The following is a 24,439-nucleotide window of genomic DNA, read 5'->3' as shown; positions in this document are numbered from 1 at the left end:
TCTGCCTGTTTTCTCACTCTGCTCCACATTTTTCCTCCTTCACTATCCTCTCCAGAGAGTATAATAAAAGGTTGATAACATGACACTTCACTGGACTGGCAGTCTGTCTTGTCTAGTCTATATTATTTTTCTGAAGCCATGTCAAACTTACAATGAGAGGGAAGAAGAAAAAATGTCTCCTAAGTAAACTAAAGCAAAATTCTCTGATAAGACATATTACAAAGGTTTTTATTTTTGCCTTTACTATTGATATATGCAAAGTTTGTTCAGGAGGGATATGCCAACTTATTAAGTTATTATTACTTATCCATACTATAGTTGGTGGCTTGCTCATTACTGTCTATCCAACTAATGGGAATGGGGCTCCAAAATTCCCCATTCAGTTTGAGTAATGGCTCCGCATGTGCACCACTACTCCATTCATTGTCTTTTGGACTAAGTACAGCACTAAACTACATCCGATTATCCCATAAACAATGAGTGGTGCACATATGTGACCTATGATCTATTCATATGGGGCACTTCAGAGCCCTCATCTCCAGAATGGTGGGGGTCCTAGCAATCAGCAAGTAATCACCTATCCTGTTGATTGGTAATAATTTTCTGGTTGAGATAACCCCTTTATACTCCATTTAAGTGTTCAGTATATGGGCTCACATTCTCTTTTACTATACTTCCATCATGCTTTCTCTTTTTTTTTTTATAAGTTTTGATGTTTTAGTGAAGTTATAAAAAGCACAGCTCCTTTCAGATAGATAATGGCGGTCTAGCTGACCTGCTGATTCCCGCACGTGGTTCTCTTTATTTACAAAAGTCCTCTTTACAAAACTATCATCTGTGGAGTAACCAGGATAAACCATTGTGTTCTCTTCACTTTATTTCCCACTGAATTAAATACAAAGCTATTACCTTCATGGGAAAAGCTTTACCAACTTTATAAATAATGGACCGGTAGACGCAGCAATGTCTTTTCTCTATACACTTGTTCGCTTTTGATTCACGGCGTGTAGTATTTAAGACATATAGGGGTTCCTGCTTCACAATAAATTTCTCAATGTTACAAAGGACGGAAAAACACAAGCATTTTAGAGATAATTCAAGCTGCTTCTTTCAAAATGTTTAATGCAGACTGAACGAACCAACATTAACAACCATTGTCCTCAACAATCAATTTAGTATAGAACATTCCTGGGCGCTTTTATGTCTTCCTAAGGTGTAACTGCAGGCAAATTTTCAAAGTAAGTAAAATGAAACTGCTGGGGTCATAATGCATACCAGGGTCATTAATTCTAAATTCCAAAATGTAATTTTTGAAGGTGTACCATACACTATTAGTCCTTAAAGACGCTAAAGAGTAGAAGGTGATGTCAGATGGAGGCAATTGTTTTATGGTGGTTAAAGAAGCACTCCTCCTCCTCCTCCCATCAAAGTTTTTATCCTCTTGATATATTGCAATATATTATACATCACTGTGTACTTACAATTGCTCATTTTGCCTTTCTACTCAGTTACTTCTTCTCTTTTCTCTGCTCTATGTAGAAACAGGAAGTCTCTTTTTTTCTGCATGAGTCATTCCCCTCTTCAACTCCTAACCCAGATGCTCCCTCCTCCCCCCCTGCCAGGGACTTTTGCAGTGACTAATGACTCATACAGGGAAAAGAGACTTCCTGTTTATACATAGAGCTCAGAAGGATTCAGCTAGCCTGTTTTTAATCACGTGATGTCATAGACCTAATGGAAAAAAAGAGAAGAATTAATTGGGTAGAAGGGAAAAATTAGCAATTTTAAGTACACAGTGGCATTTAATATAAGAGGGACCTTTTGCTCCAGGGTCTGGGTGCAACGTCAAACCCTGCACCCACCAGAGTTACTCCCCATGCTCAGAGTGCCACATCCTACTTACAGTCTATGTAGGGAAGTATAGGTCTGAAATCTTGGTAACAAACTAATGGTCAGTAATAGAAATAGGGTGTATTGATTTTCAAGACTTGGTCCAATAGCCACATCCGTAATCTGTGGTCGATAGACGGAAGCCCTGCAAACTACTTCCTACCTGACAGCATCCATGGCTTTATCCCTCGATTAGCCTGTCTGGCTTTACATCAAATGTGCATCAAGGTGCAATGATGACATCACACCAGGCTGCCTAAGAAGGAATAACAGCTTTTTAAAAAATAAAAATGTTAATAGTTTGCATTTTGCTAATTGATAAAATTAAAGTGAATGAACAAAAGTGAAATCTAAATCAAATCAATATTTGGTGTGTCAGGGAGGTTGTTCCAAACATCTTGGAGAACTAACCACAGATTATTATTATTATTTATTTTTAAGGCACCATTCTTTCCATGGTGCTATACATGTAAAAATGTTTTCTGAATATTTAACATACATAGTATTAAACAAACTGACAGACTGGTACAAAGGGGGAGAATACCCTGCCCTCATGGGCTTATAAACTACAGGGTAAGACAGTAAGTTGGGGGGAGGGGGTCTTCTGTGGATGTCACTTGTGCAAATCCTTCTGCTCTTCATGTAATCCCAGACAGACACAGAAACAATGATGTTTAGATTGATGATGTTTGGGGCAAATGTGCTGTTGCAGAATAAATTTGGAGCCAATCAGACACTTCCCTGATGTTATTGCATGATGGATAAGTATCTGCCTGCAGCTGTGTCCTATTGGTTGCTGCCAGTTTTGAGCTGATGGCACTGCTAAGCATTTTCCAATTTCGAAAGGGAAGTAAGCATGATGTGTCTTTCATGTGCTGCACTAAGCTTCCTTGGACAATGACTACGTTACCCATTACTTGGTGCCCTCAATGCTGAGAAATACAGGCAGATACTTATCCATCATGGTGTACCATCAGGGAGGTGTCTGATTGGCTCTAAATTTATTCTGCATCAGGATGACTCCAAACATACAGCCATTGTTAAGTAAGTACTATTATTAACGTAAAAAAGAACAAGGAGTCCTGGAAGTGATGATATGACCTGTAAGATGGCTTCTGGACATGTCCTTGAGGGGAGATATGTATCACTGAGGTTGGTAGCTTCAGTGATGTAAAACCAGGAAAGCGTGCTCCAGCATATATAGTGCTGAGAGGGTTAATTGGGCGTATCAGGGCCTGTTTTTTCGAGTAATCATAAGAGACGGGTGGGATTGGCTGCTCACATATCCCCAACCCAGAGCATGTGTATAAAATGGAGACCGAGTGTCTCATTTAGTGTCGGTGGCAGGAGGTGTGGAGACCTCCAGAATGTTTGTACTAGAGGACACTGACCATGAGCGGGCGAACCCGCCATATTGTATGGACTGTTTATTTTCTGTTTTGTTACACTGTGCCGGACAAGGCTGTCTTTTGATTACTTCTAAAAGTGCAGTTTATGCAGGCATAATAAACCTGCCTTGGACGTTTTTAAAGAAACAGTATCCTGTGTCTACCTCTAATGTGATTGAGTGAGTACCAAACCCTACAGACCCCACAGAGTCCCTATCTCAACATCAAGTCTGTGTTGGATTGCATGAAGCGTCAGAAGGATTTGCGTAAGTGACATCCAAAAGAAATCTGTAGTTAGTTCTCCAAGATGTTTGGAACAATTTCCCTACTGAGTTCCTTCTATGGAACTATGTGCAAATGACAATTGTACCTAGAAGATTTGATGTAGTTTTGAAGGCAAAGGGCAGTCACACCAAATATTGATGCAATTTAGATTTTCCTTTTGTTCGTTCACTTTGCTAAACAATAAATGAACAATTCTATTTTCGAAATCTTCTTACTTTGCACCATTTCTTCCACACCAATCTAACATCTTTGCACAATACTGTAATCAAATGCACCAACTTGATATGGTACATGGGTGCATTTTTCTCTGCAAAACGAATTAACAAATGAGTGTTTTGCTCATTCATTGGCTGCCATGTTTGCACATGCCGACGATTGGGAACGAGTATGCTTACAATGCATGATCGACCCAAGCTTCTAGTGAAAAAAAAAAAAACAGTACTGTATCAATCAAAAATTACAGAATGGTTTATGCTTCCCTATACCATGCATCTATGATGTTGTAACTAGAGTATTCATTCCATGAGTGTGAAATACTTGTTTAGAGGTTCTTCCATGGTAATATGGCTGGAAATAACTGTTCTAATGAGTTAAAACCACTTATTGCTCAGTAGTAATAATAGTAATGTACAGATCTGTAGTCATTTGCCATCTCCAATATTTTCAAACACAACAGTGATGGGTAGTGATACAACGTTGCCAAATGAAGTTCGGGAAAGACCAAGATCCCTCAAGACTAAGTCAAAGGCCTGATCAAGTCAATTGTTTGTATTGCAGTAATTACCTCAAATCAACTGGCCTAAATTTCTTCATCCTCCTCAACCGTAAAAGGCACTGTGACATTGAGACTCCACTAGGATCAAATATCACTAGGCCACGCTCTACCCCAAAGAAAGACTTTTCACAATCCATTATACATTATCTGCAGAAATGTAAATGGCCTCACATTACAATTCCTGCTTATTGTTAAGATACTCTGTTTAGTCACTTGGGTCTCGGAGCCATTTTAGTGCCATAAGCCAGTCGCCTTCACACAGCTTCTTAAAATTGAAGTAAAAATTCATGTCTTCCACCGCTTCTCGAGAACTCTGAGAATGTCTGTAGGCTGTAACAATCTGAGGAAATCCAACTTTCATTGCAAATCATTTGTTTTGACGTTAATCATCTGAGCGCATGGCTCCGAGCTTTGTGTGATGTAGTGTAATTTGATTTGTAGAGTGTGAGAATTTTATAACAGTCATTTGCGAATAAATTACTTAGCTGTTTTCTCCTCTGAAGAAACTTATTTGTGGCATAATTTAATTTGTTTCCATAAATAAGTGAATGACCTTCACATATAATTCTCTCGTGAATTATGGGACACTCGACTACTAGTGGAGAAAAGTCTTGTTTTACCACCATCCCCTAATCGGCCTTATTTATAGTTTGTGTATTTTTAGGTTATTTTAGGCTTGTATCCCAGGAAGGGAAAAATTGTAAAAGCTACAATGCGACAACCTTGAGATGGACCTTAAATAATCCATGTTGTATCTAAAGTTCACGTCATCATGAATTAACGTTGTCTGACTCAACAATGTATATAGGAGACTTTATAATGTTCTTTTAGACTTTTAGTTTTTAATTCTTGCATTTTCCTCATTTATGCAGCTAGCACCATTGGGCAAAAAATTTTGGCGAAAATGAAAGGCTAGTGTAAAACAAATTTATGAAGAGTAGAGCACAGTGGAGTGACAAAATTTGCAGTGAAAATCTGTAACAAGGCTCCCTATTTATACCCCATTTTTATGATATTTTTTTCTTATGTGGCAGATGAGCCTTTGGGCCCATTTAGACACCAGGTTCCAAGTATGGCTACTACCTCTGCATGCCCTTTGGCCATGCCCCTTCGCAAAACACCAATTTTACAAGGTCTTCTAAAATTTCAAAAATTGTATGTGTTTTTGTTTGATTTCCTAATCCTGATTTCACAGAAGTGTGAAGGGATAAATGGCCATGCTTGGTTGCGAAAAGGTGGGTGCACTTATGGGGAGGAAAGGGCTAGAAGTGTTTAGGGTCATGGATAGCTGCATATGGAAAAGAGATGTCAGTGTTTAGATGCATAGATGCAAGTTTGTTATTTCAGAAGGTAAGGGGTTACGATATTTGGGTGGGAAGGCATAGCTGTGTGAGGAGGGTAGGCTGACAATATCTGTATATAGAAGTGGCAGTGTTTTTATGAATGAAAGGGGAGGAAGTGTATAGGGCAAGGTAGCGATGGTATGTACAGAGGAATAGGGTGGCCATGCTTTAATGCTTAGAGTGCGGTATTATTGGAGAATGTACCATTGGCAGTGTTTCAAGAGGTCAGGTTTGCAGTGTTTTGAGGAAGGAGGAAAGAGAAGTGGTAGTGGTTGTATATGGGGTAGGCATGGCACAATTTGTATGCATAGGAATGGCAGTTTTTTGAGTCTTAAAAGGGGAAGCAGTGTTTTTGGGAAGAGTAGCTTTGTAGGAAGGAGTGGACTAGAGATGAGTAGGTCAGCAAAGGATCGACTTCGAGTTGAATTTCTGGAAATTCACAGGCCCCCCCACAAATTCGAATACTCTACAATTTGATTTGTAGGGACTGCCAAAAAAACAATGTCCACCGCAGTTTCACGAGCTGTTGAAGACTGAGAGCAGGCTAATGACATGAGGAGCGGCTGTGCGGTCTTCCTCATAATGCCTTGCAGCTATCAAATCACACAGTCTAGCCAATCAGGGGGCCTATCACAGCCAGTATAAAACAGGGGCCCGGTCATTTTATGCTTTGTAAGGTTGCTAATGGACACATAGTTGATGGGAGGTATGTATCACAGAGATGGCTGTCCTCTGTGATGTAACCCGGAGTGTTAATCTTGTGCATGTAAGCACTAAGAGGACTGTTTGGTGCACCTGGGACTGGTTTACGGGTAGCTTGAGAGATGGGTGGGTCTTGCTACCCACATAATAATAATAATAATAGTCTTTATTTATCTAGCGCCAACATATTCCGCAGCGCTTAACAATTCACAGGTTCATATGGAACAGTCATAAGTAACATAGCTAAAGATAATACAATTACAGCAAAAATGACAACCCTGCTCGTAAGGGCTTACAATCTACAATGAGGTGGGGGTGACACAAAGTACAATGGCTTATTTACAAGGATGGTCCAGCCATCTTGAGGGGATGAGGGATAGATAAAGGCTGCATGAGCTCATCACCAGCCAGTATCTGTAGTGCTTTTGGGTTCGGTGGAGACTTATGTTTGGAGAAATAAGGGATTGGCTATAAGAATATAAAAGGATTTCGATTAGGGAAGGTGATAGGCTGCTTTAAACAGGTGTGTTTTTAAGGAGCGCCTAAAACTGTGTAAGTTGTGGTTCATCCTAATTTTTTTGGGTAGAGCATTCCAGAGAATAGGTGCAGCTCAGGAGAAGTCTTGAAGCCGGGAGTGGGAGGTACGGATTAGTGCGGATGTTAGTCGAAAGTCGCTTGCGGAGCGTAGAGAATGGGTAGGCCAATAAACAGAAATGAGGGAAGAGATGTAGGGGGGTGCCACACTGTGGAGGGCTTTGTGGGTGAGAACAAGCAATTTAAATTGGATCCTATAATTCATGGGCAGCCAGTGCAATGACTGGCACAGAGCGGTGGAGTCTGAGTAACGGTTAGCCAAATAGATGACCCTGGCTGCAGCATTAAGGATGGACTGGAGGGGGGAAAGTCGAGTGAGGGGGAGGCCAATTAATAGAGAGTTACAGTAGTCAAGGCGGGAGTGGATCAGGGCAACAATGAGGGTTTTTGTTGTTTCCAAGGTGAGAAAGGGGCAGATTCTAGAGATGTTCTTCAGGTGCAAGCGACAAGAGCGGGCAAGAGATTGTATGTGGAAGGTGAAGGAGAGATTGGTGTCAAACACAACGCCCAGACAACGTGCCTGCTGGCTCGGCATAATTGTGGTGCCACACACGGAGAGAGATGTCAGATTTCCAGAGCTGAGTAGACCGCGGGAGTAGAAGAAGTTCAGTTTTGGAAAGGTTGAGTTTCAGGTAGAGAGCGGACATGATGTTAGAATCTGTGGCCAGACAGTCACTGGTGTTCTGTAGTACAGCGGGGGTAAGGTCAGGGGATGAGGTGTATAGTTGTGTGTCATCAGCATAAAGATGGTACTGAAAGTCAAATTTGCTGATGGTCTGTCCAATGGGGGCTGTGTAGAGAGAGAAGAGAAGAGGGCCACGGACTGAACCCTGAGGAACCGCCCACAGTGAGAGGGTGTGGTTAAGATATAAAATGGAGACCATTGTTTGGCACATGGTCTGTGTGTTGTGGCCTTCCGACTAATCCAGTGGACTGGAAGCTACCCAGCCTATGTCCCCACAGGACTGGCTAACCAGAGACTTTGCCTTAAGGACTCGTTACTTTGTTTTTGCATGAACTATGGGCTGTTTGTATTTCTTTTTGGCTTTTGCCAGGTTTATAACAAAATAAACCGACAAGGACATTTAATGGAACATGCCTCCTGTTTACCTCTCGACTCACCTGAGTGAGTATAACCCCCACAGCTTATACATTCTAGAAATTGGAGGTGAGAGCACACAGCTTATTCCACCTATTGATAGAAAAAGGCCTAATCTGATTGTGGTATACTACTTCAATGCTGAAGTAGATTGAAAATGGGAATGATGGTCTCAATTTGTGAATTCGAATCAAAGATTCAAGTGATATAAAGGGAAGTGCTATAGCTTCATAGTCAGTGTGATAATGAATTGATTGATCTGAAGTATACTGCAGTATCAGCACTTTAATAACAGCCTTTTTGACACTTTGCAAATAAGGAGGGCAATATTAAACCCCTCAGTTATAATTTTGCTACTAAAAGAAAATCCTGAATCAAAGGCTGTATCACAGAAAGTGTGCTTTCTTTATTGTAAGACAGGCAAGCTAAATATATGTATTACCATTGCTTATCATCCGTTTACACCGTGCCAAATAGGTTTAGGTCCCTGGGACATTATAAAGGACATGTTCACATTACAGAGCTCAAATACAGTCCTAAGAGATCTCAAAGTATTATAGACTTATTTCCAGGCAATTATAGACTTTTTAGTTTTTAGTATTAATTCAACACATACGTATCTGTTTTTTTTTTACATATTTTTTGTTTTGGGAAAATTTGCCGAAACCAACTAATTTGAATTTCAAAAATTCGCTCATCTCTAGTTAGGACCACAATGTTTGGATACTGCATTGTTGGAGAAGGAACTTTTGGCAGTGTTCACATTTGGTTATTTTGTGCATGAGGTGCCTATATCGTTATGTACATATTCAATATCTCTTAAAGAAAAAAATACAATCAACCCATTTGTCTTCCTCCACTCCCATGTTTCAGCTTAGTAGAAATCATTATGTCATTCTCCAGCTTCCATTATCTGAGCATTAGAAAAATAAATTTAACTGGCTTTCCAGAGAGAAACATTTCTAAACAATAGTGCAAAAAAGTCCATGATGGTACAGATTGACATAAATAGTAAGCACTTGTTAGGAATAGTTTTACTCTTAACTGTTGTTGAGCGGTACCAAAGTCCAAGAACTGGGTGTTCGCAGCACATTGCTTATTGTGACAATAACTTCACAATTGCATGTCCATTAAACCTGTCTGTACTCCACATCACACATATCCCAGTACTTATCAATGGAAAACACTGTGGAGGAACTGATTTTTTTTCTGGCTTCAAAACTGTGCTAATTTCCCATTCTCATCACTGTCAAACTCAAAGAAAGACCGGAGAAGATTGGGTTTGCAGAATGTGAATTACATCAAGATGGCCCCCTAGGGAAATCAAATTAATCGCACAATAGCCACCTGACTATCTTCATATTTGGAAAATAAAGCCACCTTGATATTAACATATTTTCATTGGATTGGTTTCCGTATTTGGCCACAATATTTTCTGTAGATGAATTTGAAATATTTTCCTTTTCTTGGCCTATTTTTACCGCTTTTCTAGAAGGATGATGAGCTATCAAAACCGATCATTTAGGCACCAGCTGTGATTCCATCTCCTTGATTCATTTTTTTCCTATCTGGCTAATAATCTATTCATAATCACTCAAAGTTTTAGCTTTGCGGCTCTAACGATCATTAATCATGGATATAATTCTATGACAGCGGGGTCATGTCCCACTAACAATGTACACCTTGTTTGCCTTAAAATGCTAATCACTTCTCTGAAAAATTAATGAGGGTCTAAAGATATTGATATTACATCTGTGTTATAATGAAGGAATGTTCAAACAAACGCGGCTTCAAAAAGATACCTACTTGTTTAGGACAGTGCAATGAATATATTATTAATATGCAACTAACAATCTACATATACAGGATGTTATATCTTTATATACCTCCACTTAGAAATGTCAACCATAATTATTGCTTCTATACACTATCATAGATAGTGAAAATAGATATTCTTTGTTATAACTGAATACATATTATTAAAGATTCACTTACTCCTTGTATGTTTGCAGCCTGCTCTCCCAAATGTTTAAGATCATGTAACATGTATGTAACATGGGGTTTACCCATAAAATGGAAGCAATCATCAGAAAATGACCTATTGTTTAAATCAGGTTTCTGTGTTTCTTGTATAAAAAAAACAACAACAATGGCATTGTTCTTTTTTTTTCTTCACTTATCGTGACCTTTATTAAAAAAAAAATAATATTAGTAATCTTGCAATTGTCACACGGGGGATGTTTTAGACTCTTATTTTCTGTTCTTTCAGGAAGAGTTTTCAGTAGCCTCATTATCAGCAGAGTCAGGGTTACAATGAACACAGCTGATAACACATGATTCACCAATCCACAAAAAATGATGTTGCAGCTGACCCTGTTCCCCCTCCCTTGATCTTTTCACATGCTCATTAGAAGCTTCAGTACAAAAAATATGGTCAGAGTCTGACCATTGTACCTCATGTACATGTGTTATTTCCTGATACAAAAAGAAGTATGAGTCTAAAAAAAAACCCCAGTGGTAAGTGTGAAAATGGCAAGATTTCAATTTTTTTTTAATACAGATTGAGCTACCGTATTTTTCAGACTATAAGACACACTTTTTTTCCTCCAAAATTTTGGAGGAAAGTGGGGGGTGGGTCTTATAGTCCGATATACATAAATACTGTGGCTGTGGGTGGTGGGGGATGTGGGGGAAGCGGCAGTGGTGGAGTAGTGGTGCACAGGAGGCAGCAGCCGCCTGCTGCAGCCTACACTGTGCCCGCTACTAAAAAATGAGCGTGGGGAGCAGAGAATATTAATTTTCCTTAAAAACCGGCACACTGTGTCCGCAGCGCGGATCCTGGTATGTATGGCACCCTTAATCCCTGTATGTATGGCCCCCTCATCCCGGTATATATGGCACCCTTCATCCCTGTATGTATGGCTCCCCTCATCCAGGTATGCTTGGCACCCCGTCATCCCCGTCATGCTGCACAGAAAAAAAATAAACTTTCATACTCACCTCCTCTCTCCTCCAGTGCTGTGTCCATCTCTGTGCCGGAATAGTCACTGCTCCCCACGCCGGGACTGTGTGCGTAGGAAGCAGTGACCATTCATTCTCCCTAATAGCGTGCACGCTGCAGCCGCAGCATGGCTCCTGCTGCACTCCGCTGTCAGTGTGCCCGCTATTAAATGCCATGAATATTCACCACTCACATGGGTGTGGTGAATACTCATGACCTTTAATAGCGGGCACGCTGACCACTGAGCGCAGCAGGAGCCGCGCTGTGGCTACAGCGTGCACGCTATTAGGGAGAATGAATGGTCACTGCTCCCCACGCACGCAGTACCAGCGTGGGGAGCAGTGACTATTCCGGCACAGAGCGGAGCTCAGCGCTGGAGGAGAGAGGAGGTGAGTATGATCGTTTATTTTTTTTCTGTGCAGAGTGACGGGGATCATGGGGTGCCAAGCATACCAGGATGAGAGGGCCAACATACAGGGATGAAGGGGGCCATGCATGCAAGGATGAGGGGGGCCATATATAGAGAGATGAGGCATGAGGGGGGGCCATACATACAGGGATGAGGCATGAGTGGGGCCATACATACAGGGATGAGGCATGAGGGGGGCCATACATACAGGGAGAAAGGGGCCATACATACCAGGAAAAGGAATGAAGGTACCATACATACCAGGAAGAGGGATGAAGGTGCCATACATACCAGGATTGGTGTGAGGAGAGCCATACATAACAGGATGAAGGGTGCCATACATACCAGGAAGAGAGATGAGGGGGCCATGCATATCAGGATGGGGATGAGGGCCACGTATAACAGGAAGGAGGGGGCCACATATACCAGGATGGAGGATATTAACAGAATTGGGGGACATTACTCCTCTAACAGTGTCAGCAGCAGACCCCCTCCCCCTTAACAGGGCATCATGACCACATTTTTTGCTTACATTTTTTTTCTGTTTTCCTCCTCTAAAACCTAGGTGCGTCTTATGGTCCGGTGCGTCTTATAGTCCGAAAAATATGGTACGTAAAAAGAAAAAAATATTGCCATACATTTTAAAAGGCAAAACAAGCCAACGCACAGATGTGGTACAGACTCATGGTTATAAACAAGTTGGCAGAGTATATAATGACGCTTAGATCCAAACTTGTAAATCACCAAACAGTTTGTGTAACCATCTTTCTCAGGGTCCTGTTTGCCAAATATTGGACCTCACCCCCTTAGTTTTCTAGTTGTCTACAGTCTCTTGCCTCTGTTAGACCTGCTCTCAAGAGATATGCTCTTTTGACCTAGACCCAGTTTCTCAAAAGCTCCTTGCCTATAATCCAGACTTTACTTCTCCAAAGCTCTGCTTCACTGATCCGTTTCTTGTAGGAAAGCATTTAGTAGGGTACATGCCACAAGGCCACACCTCAAGCCTCCACAATGTTCCTTCACTCCAGGAAAAAAGGTAGCCTTCCTGCATTGGCAACACCATTACTTGCTGGTTCCCTGGGGGGCTCAAATATCTTCTCTAACCTCAGTGGATTCCTTCAGACTCGCCACCTCAAGGCTGACATTACACCCAAGCCAATACCAGTTCAACAGAGGACTACACATTACACTGTATGCCACCCTTTTCCATGATAAGACTCTCCTAATGCCAAATAACCTGGTCATCTAGTTAGCTCACTGAGTCACATCCTCAGACCCCTACAGTTGAATCACTTCAGAGACATTCGCAAGAGGTCTTCCTTACAGATTTGCCTTACATCTCCAGTCAACCCCTACTGCAGTGCCAGGCCAATTCCTATACTCACCAGCCAGCAGCACTTCTTGCTCCTACTGCAGACCATCGCAGGATCCTAGTTCATCTCCAAAGCTTCTTCTTTATTGCCGTCTCATCAGTTCCTCTTCACAGATTGGTGACGCAAAGTATCAGTGGCACTTCCAGGTTCCTCTTAGGCCTAGAGAACCTTTATGTAACCTGACATCCAATAAACTCATTCTTTCATTCTTGCCTACTATCACAAATTTACCCATACTGTCCAGAATTTTCTACAATACCAGCAAAAATGTTTATCGTTCTGGACAAAGAGTAGGTGTAATTTATAATACTCCCCAAAAAGTGGGTGTTCCATGGTCGGATGGGGGCATTACTGGAAGGATCATGGAGATCCATGGTGGGGTAGATGGGTGGGACTTAAGCGTTCTTATACCCCCAAAAGAAATGTTGGTAAATAGAGCATAACCTGATGCCCCAACAAGAGAAATTATGTGCAGAATAGGGGAAAAGTAAATTTCACAAGCAGATGTAAGTTTTAATATTTGGAGATAGAGTTGAATGTTACGCGTGGTAAAGCGACTGGGTGGTTCATGCTTGTCACTTGCAGCATCAAGGCCATTGACTTTAAAATACCACCTGGTGAGCAATCAGCATGGCGTTTCCTACCTGTTCTTTGATTTCAGTAAATGAGCCTTTATGTGCAAATTTCCATTATGGATACAACATATTATGGAGCAGAAAAGGTTTTCTACACTAAGATTATTTCAAAGGCTCAATTTCAAAAAAGGTAAATCCACCATTTGATCTCTGCGGGACGTCTCTGGTATCTACTATTAAAGAGCTAATTCTGGGCAATGGATCAATCTGCTGCTATTTATCTTGGATTTTTATTGTAATCCGTTGATATCACATCCCATCCCCCCATAATCATGTTACCGCTATGCGCTGCTCAGTTTGTGATTAACTTATGCTAAATCGTGTTAGAATATAAATCCAAAAGAGAGGACGGCCTCAATGGTATAGTATTTTTCTCAAAGATTTCCTTCAATATTTTATAGTATATTGACTACATCTTTAACAGCAACACAATTACCAGTACTAATGCTACTTCTCTACTACTGCTTCAGTAGCGGCTGTATTTCTGTATGATGCATTAGGCTATGTTCACACTGAGTTTTTTTCAGGAGATAAAAAACTATGTGTTTTCAAGCAAAAACCACTTTATGAAACTTTTTGAGGGGAGGTCTTGGAGAAGTTTTTCTTTTTCTGACGTGGTTTTGACGAGGTTTTTAAAACGTTTTGGAAATGTTTTTGCAGTCTTTTGATTGGACAGTGCTTCACCTCTTTCAGGATCCACTTCAAAGACATGTCATGCACTTTCATTTTTTCCCCCAGGAGTTTTTCAAATCCTCTTAAAGAAAGAAAAAAAAAACACAAAAAACTCATAAGAACGGCAAAGTGGATTTGCCATAGAAATGAATTGTAAAAGTTTTTCAGGAGGATTTTGAAGAGTTTCCACAAAAAAAAAAAACAAACTCCTGAAAAAAAATTAGTGTGTACATAGCCTTGGAAAACGTAGAAGTCACAGAATGCTTTTCCGTGACTGAAAAATTGATAGCCTATCCTTACAATTGACCTTTAGTGTTTGGTCATAGAGGTCCAACCCCTGGAGCCATTGACAAATTAAATGGGTTGTTCCATAAACAGCAATTGTCATCGATCCAAAGGACAGGTGATAAATTTCTGATCATTAGGACTTTCGACCGCTGGAGCTCCAACAAATAAGAAAATGAGAATCCTAAAATCCACCACGAAAATGGAACTGTAGTGCTAACCACTACATTTATGTTACAGTCACACTACTGCTTCCGTGGACCCACAAGATTGAACGGGATGGTGGTAATGTATTCACTCTACCACCCTGTGCTTGTGATCACTTGGGTTCGGAAACAACGGATACTGGAAGCCTGTGCTAGCATTTCTTCTGCGGTGTTGCTATCAATGTGTCAAGCGTGGGAGAAGAGGGCTGCATTGACAATCCAACACAATGGGCAGCACTTTGAATACATTTTATAAGTGGTCATAAGCTTGTAAGAAACTCATGAAAGAATAAAGTTACTTTAAAACCTAGCACACCATTGTTTTTCTTATGAAATTCTCAATAAGTTTGACGTGTCACATGACCCTCTTCCCATTGAAAAAAATAAAGTTGGATCCAAAATGGCCAACTTCAAAATGGCCGCCATGGTCACCACCCATCTGGAAAAGTTTTCCCCCTCCCATATACTAATGTGCCACAATCAGGAAGTTGATGTCACCAACCATTCCCATTTAATTTAGGTGTATCCATATAAATGGCCCACCCTGTAGTTTCTACGAGTGGATGAAAGTAGAGATATAACCTGCAACTTTTGTGAGTGAAGGGTTTTCTATTGAATTGAGTTGTGAACTTCTAGCAGCCAAATCAATTATGGAAGTGAATATCCTTGTGATGATTGAACCAGTAATGGGAAAAGTAAGAAAAGTCGCTACTTTTCCACACAAAGAAAACTGTCTTTGTAGAGTCACCTCTAGGTGTTTCCTTGAGATTCAGTTTCCAACACTCAGTAAAGTAGAATTCAAGACAGATCTCTCCCTTCTGGAGGAGAGCTGTTGTGCATGCCTTAGCAGGGAGCAATGTTTCCAAGACTCCTTATTAGGACATGTTCAGTAGTTTACATCAGTATTTATAAGCCAAAACCAGAAGAGGAACAATCAGAGGAAAATTATAATAGAAACAAGTCACTACTTCACTCACTCCTGGTTTTGGCTTCCAAATACTGCTGTAAAATACTGACCAAATACTGAATGTGTGAACATGGCCTTAGCTGGATTTTCACAATGAGAATCAGAATCAAATTGCTACTAATGGCCTCTTCTTAAAAAAAAATATTTTACAGTAAATTAATTAGTCGTCCGGATATTGGTAAAAATAAATAAAAGGGTTGCCCACTTCTGAATAAGCCGTTATTAATAACCCCAGGGTGCTGCATATCCTAAAAAAAATCCTATATTTACCTCCCAGATTGGCGCCCCTTTTCTCAGGTGTCCCTCTATGGTCTTATGACAAACAATTGTCACGTGACCGCTGCAGCCAATTAGCGGCCGCTGATTGGCTGTCACTTTCCCAATTCTATCCAAGTGTAAGAATAGTGTTTATTCTGTTTGTATGGAAATAGGACATTGTTTATATCATGAGACTGGAGGGGACACAGGGCTGAGAGCAGAGGAAAAGCGCCAGTATTGGAGGTAAGTCTAATTTTTTTTTAATTTATATGGCACCCTAAGTTCATTAATGAGAGGTTGTCCAGTATTAAACCACCCTTTAAATGTGGCTATAAAACTTTTACCGTGACCTTCCAATACACATGCGCTCTCAATTCTGCTCAGTGTGCATGTGTTCTCAATAAGGAGGGGGGAGTAATTCTGTATCTTTGAAGGTGTCTTATCTTTCTAGACAACAAAAGATTGGACATGTTAAAATACGACATGTCTGATCCTTTTTCCTCCACATTCTCCCCCAACGAATGATATTTGAAAATATAATGTACATTTGAAGGTTGGCTGTGATTTCTTTTTCTTCCTATCACTTCTTTGATGCTATTTGATTGACATGTGATGCTTTCTTGGAAGTTGGTGTGACTTACATATAGTTTTAGGTTTTTTTTTTACTGTCAAGTATATTATGCTCTTGTGCTACTTAAAAGGGGTTGTCCCCTTTCAGTTAATGGTCATCTCTAGGTGCGGTTTAGTAGAAAAAAATAAAACCGCACTGTTCTTACCCTCCCTGGGATCACCGGCGAGTCTCAGCTGCTGCTTCCAGTATCTGGCATTGGCTGCAGTACCGATGTCACATCGACAGCCAATCAGAGAGGTCAGGGACTCCGAGTAGGCTGTTCCATCTACATAGGTGTGAGGGTTCGACCGCCACAGGGATGCTGCACTTCTCTAATGGAGTGTAGTGTTCCTCCTCTGAGGTAAGCCCAGTGCGACGGTTGTGACCTAACCTTTTGCATCCAACACCACACTTCACCAGAGGGAGCTAGTATGCGCTAGGTGCTGCTCCCCTGGTTACAGGGAGACTGGGGAACACAAAGTGGTAGGAACCAGTTAGTGGGTGTGGGTGGAGGACTCATCAGTAAGTTACACTTTAGATTTCATATTTAATAAAAAGCCATCTTGGTCCTTGGTTCTTCTGGTCTTTTGTCTAGCCCTTGCTAGTCTGCTGGCAGTCTGTCTGTCAAGCGGTCTTTGGTGCATCTTGGCACAACCTGGCTAGTCGGCCTTGGTTGCTGTGTGCTGTCAAAATACTGTGTGTAATGTGACCTCCCTCCGGGAGCGCAGATCCTGTGTGGGCCTGCACCGGTAAGGGACACAGCCCTCGTACCCTGGCCTTGGGATGAGAGGTAGGTTGCAGACAAGGAATGTCTCAACCCGGCCAAGGACCAGGATCAAGAAGGCCCCGGGAGCTTTAGAGTGTGGCTCCCCAGCAAATGGGTCCCGGGGAGGATGCAGACGGAGCGGAGTACGCCACCTGTCCTCGCCTACCTGATCTATTCAGAGGGATTCTGGCTGCAAGAGGGGTACCGGCCCCCGACACCCGACCTTGCACTCTATGTCCTGGACGGGAAAGCCCGGTTAGGCCCTGAGGATCCCGCCGGGCATCGGATGGAGAGGAATTGCCACCCGTGCCCTAGTCCTGAGAGGAGCTCAGAGGGAGATCCGGCCTATCTACACACGCACAGACGGGAAAGAGTGAAGTCTGTAGTGCAGGAACACTCTGGTGTATGGTCGCTACCGAACACTGGACTTTCTCAGAGGTAGTCGGACCCCTGTCCCTGGTGGCCGCAGGACTCCGCGGGGAGCAGGGAGTCGCCTTCCCGCTGACATCTCTAAGTGAGTAAAGCCTTGGAAGTTCACCCCTATGGCTTCCGGACTGTTCATTACGCGCCATACCATGCGACGCGGTGCCCGTACTCCCCACACTGCTACCCCCTCTCTTTCCTGTTTGCCTGCCCTGAGGCCTGCTCCGCCTGTGGGGAGCAGTGAGAACTTTAGCCGCCATGACACTGGGCCTCAGCGGACTGTAGCGGCGCTGGTGACCCTTCACCAGGCACCACAGGTGGCATAGTCTTTAAAATAAGCCACTCAACCTGGACAAGCCCACACCATCTCTTTCTAATGTGACGGCCCTGAGCACGGGTCGGGCCCGGGCCACAGCTGCATCCCATCTCTCCACCACAGGGCCCGATACCGAGTCCCCCAACACCCAGGGTAAAACACGGGCTTCTCTGAGTAGAGGCGTCACATAGGCAGAGCCCCTGAGCTCACTAATTGGCTGCCGAGCTGCGGGAGCAGCAATTTAATTGGCTGGCACTTGGACAGCAATGGAGACTCACCTGTTGACCTGGGGAGGGTGAGTACGGCTTTTTTACAACAAACTGTGCCTAGTGATCAATATTTACTGAAAAGGGGACAACCCTGTTAAGGTAAGGTGTGAGTGATATTACTGTTACTATTGCCCAGCCGGCTCAATATTGCGGTACACTGCATGTACACGATGACTAAATGTAATTTTCAAGGGATCCCTCTTTCCTGGAATGTCCAATTGGCCTGACATAAAGTCTAATTTATTACCTCCTCCGTTTAAAAGTCTTGTTATCTGCAATGAACTTTATTTCTTACTTTTTCTAAAAAATGTATATGATGTTTTTTACGAATGGTATTTCTTTTCATGTAGTGAGGAAGATGAGGATGACTGAAGTGAAGACCGTCTATTAATCATTTCTTCCTGGAAAGTTTATACACATTTAAAGGCAAGGTCATATTTTATGCTATTCTTTATTATAGGATTGTTTGGTGATAGAAAAAGGACAGTGATCAGCTCACATCTATATGTTGGTCTATTATAATAATTTTTTTATTTTTATAGCGCCAAACATATTCCGCAGCACTTTACAATTTTAATTATCTGAACTTTGGGTACACCACCCTATTATATAGTGCACGCACCCAATGTAGTACATATTCAGCACACCTCAAAATGAATACATACTACAGACCAGACCCCCTAAACACATGCAGGACCACCCAGACCAGACCCCAGACCCATTAATAAGTACAGATTTTCCCAGATCTTTAAACTAATATAGAACCTAGACCATGCACCCTAAAAAAGACCTAAATAAAGACCCCAGAAACCCTAAATAAATGTAGACCCCAGACCAGAAACCCTAAATTCATTACCAAGAACAGATTTACCAAAAAATCCAGACACCAGATCAGACTTTATAAAAAAAATACATACCTTTGACCAGACCGCCTTAAAGTACAGCCCCTAGATGCCCTGAATTATTGAGGACTCCGCTTTACACCCCTTAGAAAATACAGACTCAATTTTGGACCACCAAAAATGTACAGAAGCCAGAGAGGAAATTTTCAATAAAGGAATTTACAGTCATTCTGACATGGAACATCAAAGTAAGCACACCAGCCTCATCAGAGCTGACAGATATTGTATTCATTAATTTACACAGTTTATATTGTGAAATCTAAATAATTAAACCCGCAGATCCTTTAACCCCTTCACGACATATGACATATATTTATGTCATATGTTGTGTCCCTGACTTTGATGCAGGCTCGCATGCCGACAGCCATCATGTGCCTTTAACAGCCATGGGCGCTGTCAATATCTGGCAGCGGCTTTTAGGTGTCGGTCATTCCACCCGCCCATTGACGCACCTATGAAGTGATTCCGTGGTGTCGATGGGTTGCGATGAGGGGACCATTTAGCTGCTGAAGACCCCCTGTTTAGCTGGCGTTCATATGAGATTGTGATTTTTTGGTATTCACAGTAGTGCTGATGCCTTGATATTGCTATATATAGTACAAGCAATCAGGTGATCACAGCTTTAAGTCCCCTAAGGGGACTATTAAATATAATAAGAAGTGGAATTTTTTTTTAACAAAATATGAAAAAAACAAAAAACAAAAGTTCAAATCACCCCACTTTTGCCCCATTAAAAATAAAACTATTAAAAAAAATACACATATTTGTTATAGCTGCATTAGTAAAAGTCCGATCTATCAAAATATAAAATAAAATAATCCGATCGGTAAATGGCGTAACAAAAAAATTCCAAATTCCAGAATTAAAATTTTTCGGCCTCCGTAACATTGCAATAAAATGTAATAAGAGGCGATCTAATCATTATATCTACCCCAAAATGATAGGTGAAAAAAAATAAGCCTCACACAGTCCCATATCCCAAAAATTGAAAACGTTATGGGTCTTGGAAAATGGCGACACAAGCAAAAAGTTTGTTGTTTTTTTTTTATTTTTTTTTATTACAAATTTCAATTTTTTTTTCACCACTTAAAAAAAAACAAACCTATACATGTTTGATATCTGTGTACTCGTACTGACCTGGAGAATCATATTTCCAGGTCAAATTTACCATATACTGAACATGGTAAATAGAAAAAAAAAAAATATTGAGGAATTGCACTTTTTTTGAACACACTTTGAATTCTTGCTTTCTAGTGCATCACATAATAAAATGAATGGTATCATTCCAAAGTACAACTTGTCCTGCAAAAAAAAAACCCATCAAACTGCTATGTGGATGGCAAAATAAAAAAAGTTATGGCTCTTGGGAGAAGCGGGGGAAAAAAAACCCAAAAAAGTAAAAAAAAAAACGGAAAACAGCTTGACCATGAAGGGGTTAAAACACGACAAAACAATTCCTCCACTTAGAGCTGCTCTCATGAATTATGCATGGGGTTCTGTTAGTTCCACTACTTATATACCACAATAGAAATAAAGGAAGTAAAATACAGAACGTGAATTCTTAGAGCGGTGTCTCACGCGCCTTCTGTCTTCTCTGATGCTTCGTTCAGCAGCCTATATTGGATCCACTCTATCCAAAACAGACATGATATAGACTTATGTATCCAAAAGCAAACAATACAACAGAAAAGCTTCCCTATCAGTACCACCCAGGCCTGCATTACTGCCGGTAATACACAACCAGTTCACTGCCTCTATGAATCACATAGGAAAGAAAAATGGCATGGCGGTGCGGGATATAGCTTATTTTATGCTGATGATTTCAAGCCAGTGATCTGTCTGTTCAGTTCCTCTAATTTAGCGCGCAGATAAATGAAAATATGGCCGGAAAGAAATATATCTCCCTAGACTTATTTTTTTTTTTTTTTTAGTTCTTAATGAAATAATTAAAAGGAATTTGCCACCAGTTTTTTTTCCCACCTAATCCGAGAGTAGCATTACAAAGAGACAAAGACCCTGATTCCAGCGATGTGTCACTTACTTTGCTGATAGCTGTAGTTTTGATAAAATCACTGTTTTATCAGCAGGAGATTATCACTAGAGGACTAGTAAACCTGCTGCTAAGTAGTCCAATCACACCCTCATCATTGAATGGTGGTTTTCTGCCTATGCACGGCGTAAAACTACCAGTGGTGTGGGTGGGGTTATACACAGCACACCATTCAGAGAACTGGTAGATCTGCACCAAAAAAAAAAAAGGATTTTATAAAAAATACAGCAAGTAGCTCAGTAAGTGACACTTCGATGGAATCAGTGATGTTATATTTTTAATGCCACCATTTAATGTACCATATAAAAGTATTGGAATTGTTAAAAAACAAACAACCTAAATGTGTCACGGATGTGTCAGAGGTGACAAACAGTCGCCCTGCAGTGGTTTGCAGGAGATCTCAACGTTTGGCAATGCAGACAACTGCCTAGATAGGAGGCTGTGTTTAGGACCCAGCGACTACCTCCCTTTAGTCTGGGTGTATATATACCTGGTGAGTCTAGGTGGGCGTCGCCGGTTATACTCATTTCTACTTGGAATTTGGCTGAAGCAGCATCACGTCCTCTCTGGAGTCTTGAGGCCGTGTGCCCTGTTGGAGTTTCTTCTAAAGCCGAGTTGTTATTCCCCTGTGTTGCCTTCCTCTTTTGTCTTTAGAGTGCCAGCAGAGGTTGACTAGTGCTCATCTCCTTCCACCCCCAGCTATAGCCTAACGCCAGGGATAGTAGGGCGAGGCACGTGATCTTCGACAGCTGTGGAGGCTGTATAGGGACGTTAGGGGAGACAGGGTGATGCTAGTCCAGATTAGGAGGTCACCTCTTCCCCCTTTCCCTAGTGTCTGGGCTCCCTTTCCCCTCTGTGTTGCACTCACACCTGGCGTGACTCTCTGTGTTGCACTCACACCTGGCATGACAAAATGATACAATTTGTTTGCAATGTATTTTGTGTTTCATTTTTACAGCAAAAATTAATATGTTAACTTTATTTTGGGGAATGATTATAGCAATGCCATTTTTTTTTATTTTTATGTTTTACTGCTTTGATTTTGTCACTATATCTTCTATCTCGAGTCCAGACACAACTTTTTTGAGCTAAGTGAGGGCTTATTTTTTACTGGCTGAGCAGTAGTTTTTATTAGTAATGCTTTGGGGTACATACACCTTTTTAATCACTACTTTGTCATTTTTTAGTTACTTTATCTTACTGAAAAAAAATATAATGTTTGGGCATTTTTTTACTGTACTAGATAAATAATATGATATTGTGATTATTTAGGGTGATGGATAGTATAGGGACATGTCTTTTCTGTCTTATCGCTTAGATGCTTTGGCACACTTTTGACTGCAACATCTAAAGGTGTTAAACAGCCAGGATTGGCTGATCAGTTGACAAGACTTCAGTTTTCTTTTGGTTACTGGGATTCCATTATTCAGAACATGGTAGACTGTCCTATTTCTTAGTCCTTAACAAATGTTAACTTCTGAAAAATGTAAGTAAAACAAAATGGATCCGGATAATTTCTTTAAGGATACATTTACAATTTATTTTTTTTTGTTAAATGATGATGATTATTTAGTGAAATCTTTCCAAATTCATCTGTATCATTATTTTATTTCTTTCAGAAACTTTTTATTCCCTGTTTTCATGGAGAAAGAAGCTGAGAAAAAAAAAAACTTGACAGAAGCAATGGGTTTTCGAGTGAAGAAGAAAATGCATGAAATGGTTAAACTGAATTGCCTGTTTGGATAGTAGGTCCATACGTATGTAGCAAATGGTGTAATACATTTCACTCAGATACAAATGGATCCATTTAGCCCATTATTGTAGAATCCGGGAAAAAATTGTAGCCCTAAGTTCTATAATAAAAGCTATGCAGAATTGTTAGTTGTCAGTGGTAACATTTTGATTATCACGTATTTACCTTCTTTCACTTTAAGTTTGTTTGTCACATATTGCACTTTTTTTATGGCCCATAAAGACCACTGCTAGAAAATAATCGGGCAGCAGACTGGCGATATGGAGGTCTGACTTTACTCTTAAACCTTAGCTGTATATTTATGACCTTGGTGAGGTTGAAGCTCCTGGAGAGGTAGTACCAATTATTAAGTGGACATGCTCTTGTTGCTTATTACAAATACTAGATATATTACTACTATGTGTAATATATACGCAATCAGGAGGCACATCAAAGCATAGCAGCCCATTGTGGACCAGATGGATGACATTATCTTGAGCTCTGACCTCTCCACCCCATATATAAATTTATGGATTCTCTAAATCCTATGCAATGGTGCAAGATTTGGTCAGATATAGGATGGCAGATGTCTTTTCTGATCTCTCCTCTCCAACAGAGCGGCCATGTGCTCTGAAGGAGAAGAGTAGAGTAAACTGCTGCCAGAAGAACAAGAAGAGTAGAGTAAACTGCACCAGAAGAATGAGAAGAGTAGAGTAAACTGCTGCCAGAAGAAAGAAGAGTAGAGTAAACTGCTGCCAGAAGAACTAGAAGAGTAGGGTAATCCGCTGCCAGAAGAGCCAGAAGAGTAGAGTAACCTGCTGCCAGAAGAGTAGAGTAACCTGCTGCCAGAAGAGTAGAGTAACCTGCTGCCAGAAGAGCCAGAAGAGTAGAGTAAACTGCTGCCAGAAGAGTAGAGTAACCTGCTGCCAGAAGAGCCAGAAGAGTAGAGTAAACAGCTACCAGAAGAACGAGAAGAGTAGAGTAAACTGCTGCCAGAAGAAAGAAGAGTAGAGTAAACTGCTGCCAGAAGAACTAGAAGAGTAGGGTAATCCGCTGCCAGAAGAGCCAGAAGAGTAGAGTAACCTGCTGCCAGAAGAGTAGAGTAACCTGCTGCCAGAAGAGTAGAGTAACCTGCTGCCAGAAGAGCCAGAAGAGTAGAGTAAACTGCTGCCAGAAGAGTAGAGTAACCTGCTGCCAGAAGAGCCAGAAGAGTAGAGTAAACTGCTGCCAGAAGAGTAGAGTAACCTGCTGCCAGAAGAGCCAGAAGAGTAGAGTAAACAGCTACCAGAAGAACGAGAAGAGTAGAGTAAACTGCTACCAGGAATCTAAGGTGGCAACTGTTTTCCCACGAGAACAAAAGGATCTCACATAAACATTAAACATCTAGTTTCTTCATTCCTCCAACATCATATGTCGAAGGAGACAAGAGTCACCTAATTCACATTAGATGGCCACCCAGTCCCACCAAAATTGGAAGTTTAGAACAACT

General features: G+C 41.2%; 1 protein-coding gene across 2 annotated transcripts in view; it reads left to right on the top strand.

Moving 5' to 3' along the window:
- GPD2 (glycerol-3-phosphate dehydrogenase 2) overlaps positions 1–22,976 on the top strand; it is a 310,532-nt gene extending 287,556 nt beyond the window's left edge. The window contains exons 18-19 of one of the 2 annotated variants that reach the window (XM_073647152.1): positions 18,617–18,692; positions 22,838–22,976. In XM_073647152.1, coding sequence (XP_073503253.1) covers positions 18,617–18,638 — 22 coding nt within the window. In that variant the 3' untranslated portion in view covers positions 18,639–18,692; positions 22,838–22,976. The remainder of the gene's footprint in view (positions 1–18,616; positions 18,693–22,837) is intronic. The other variant, XM_073647151.1, reaches the window with a different exon arrangement.
- The last annotated feature ends 1,463 nt before the right edge of the window (positions 22,977–24,439 follow it).

The sequence above is a fragment of the Phyllobates terribilis genome, unplaced genomic scaffold (genome assembly GCF_046119375.1).
Source record: "Phyllobates terribilis strain yellow unplaced genomic scaffold, ASM4611937v1 Scaffold_9__5_contigs__length_417890890, whole genome shotgun sequence".
NCBI classification, from domain to species: Eukaryota; Metazoa; Chordata; class Amphibia; order Anura; family Dendrobatidae; genus Phyllobates; species Phyllobates terribilis.
The sequence above is the reverse complement of the archived record's forward strand: the minus strand, read 5'-3'. Positions and strand labels throughout refer to the sequence as shown.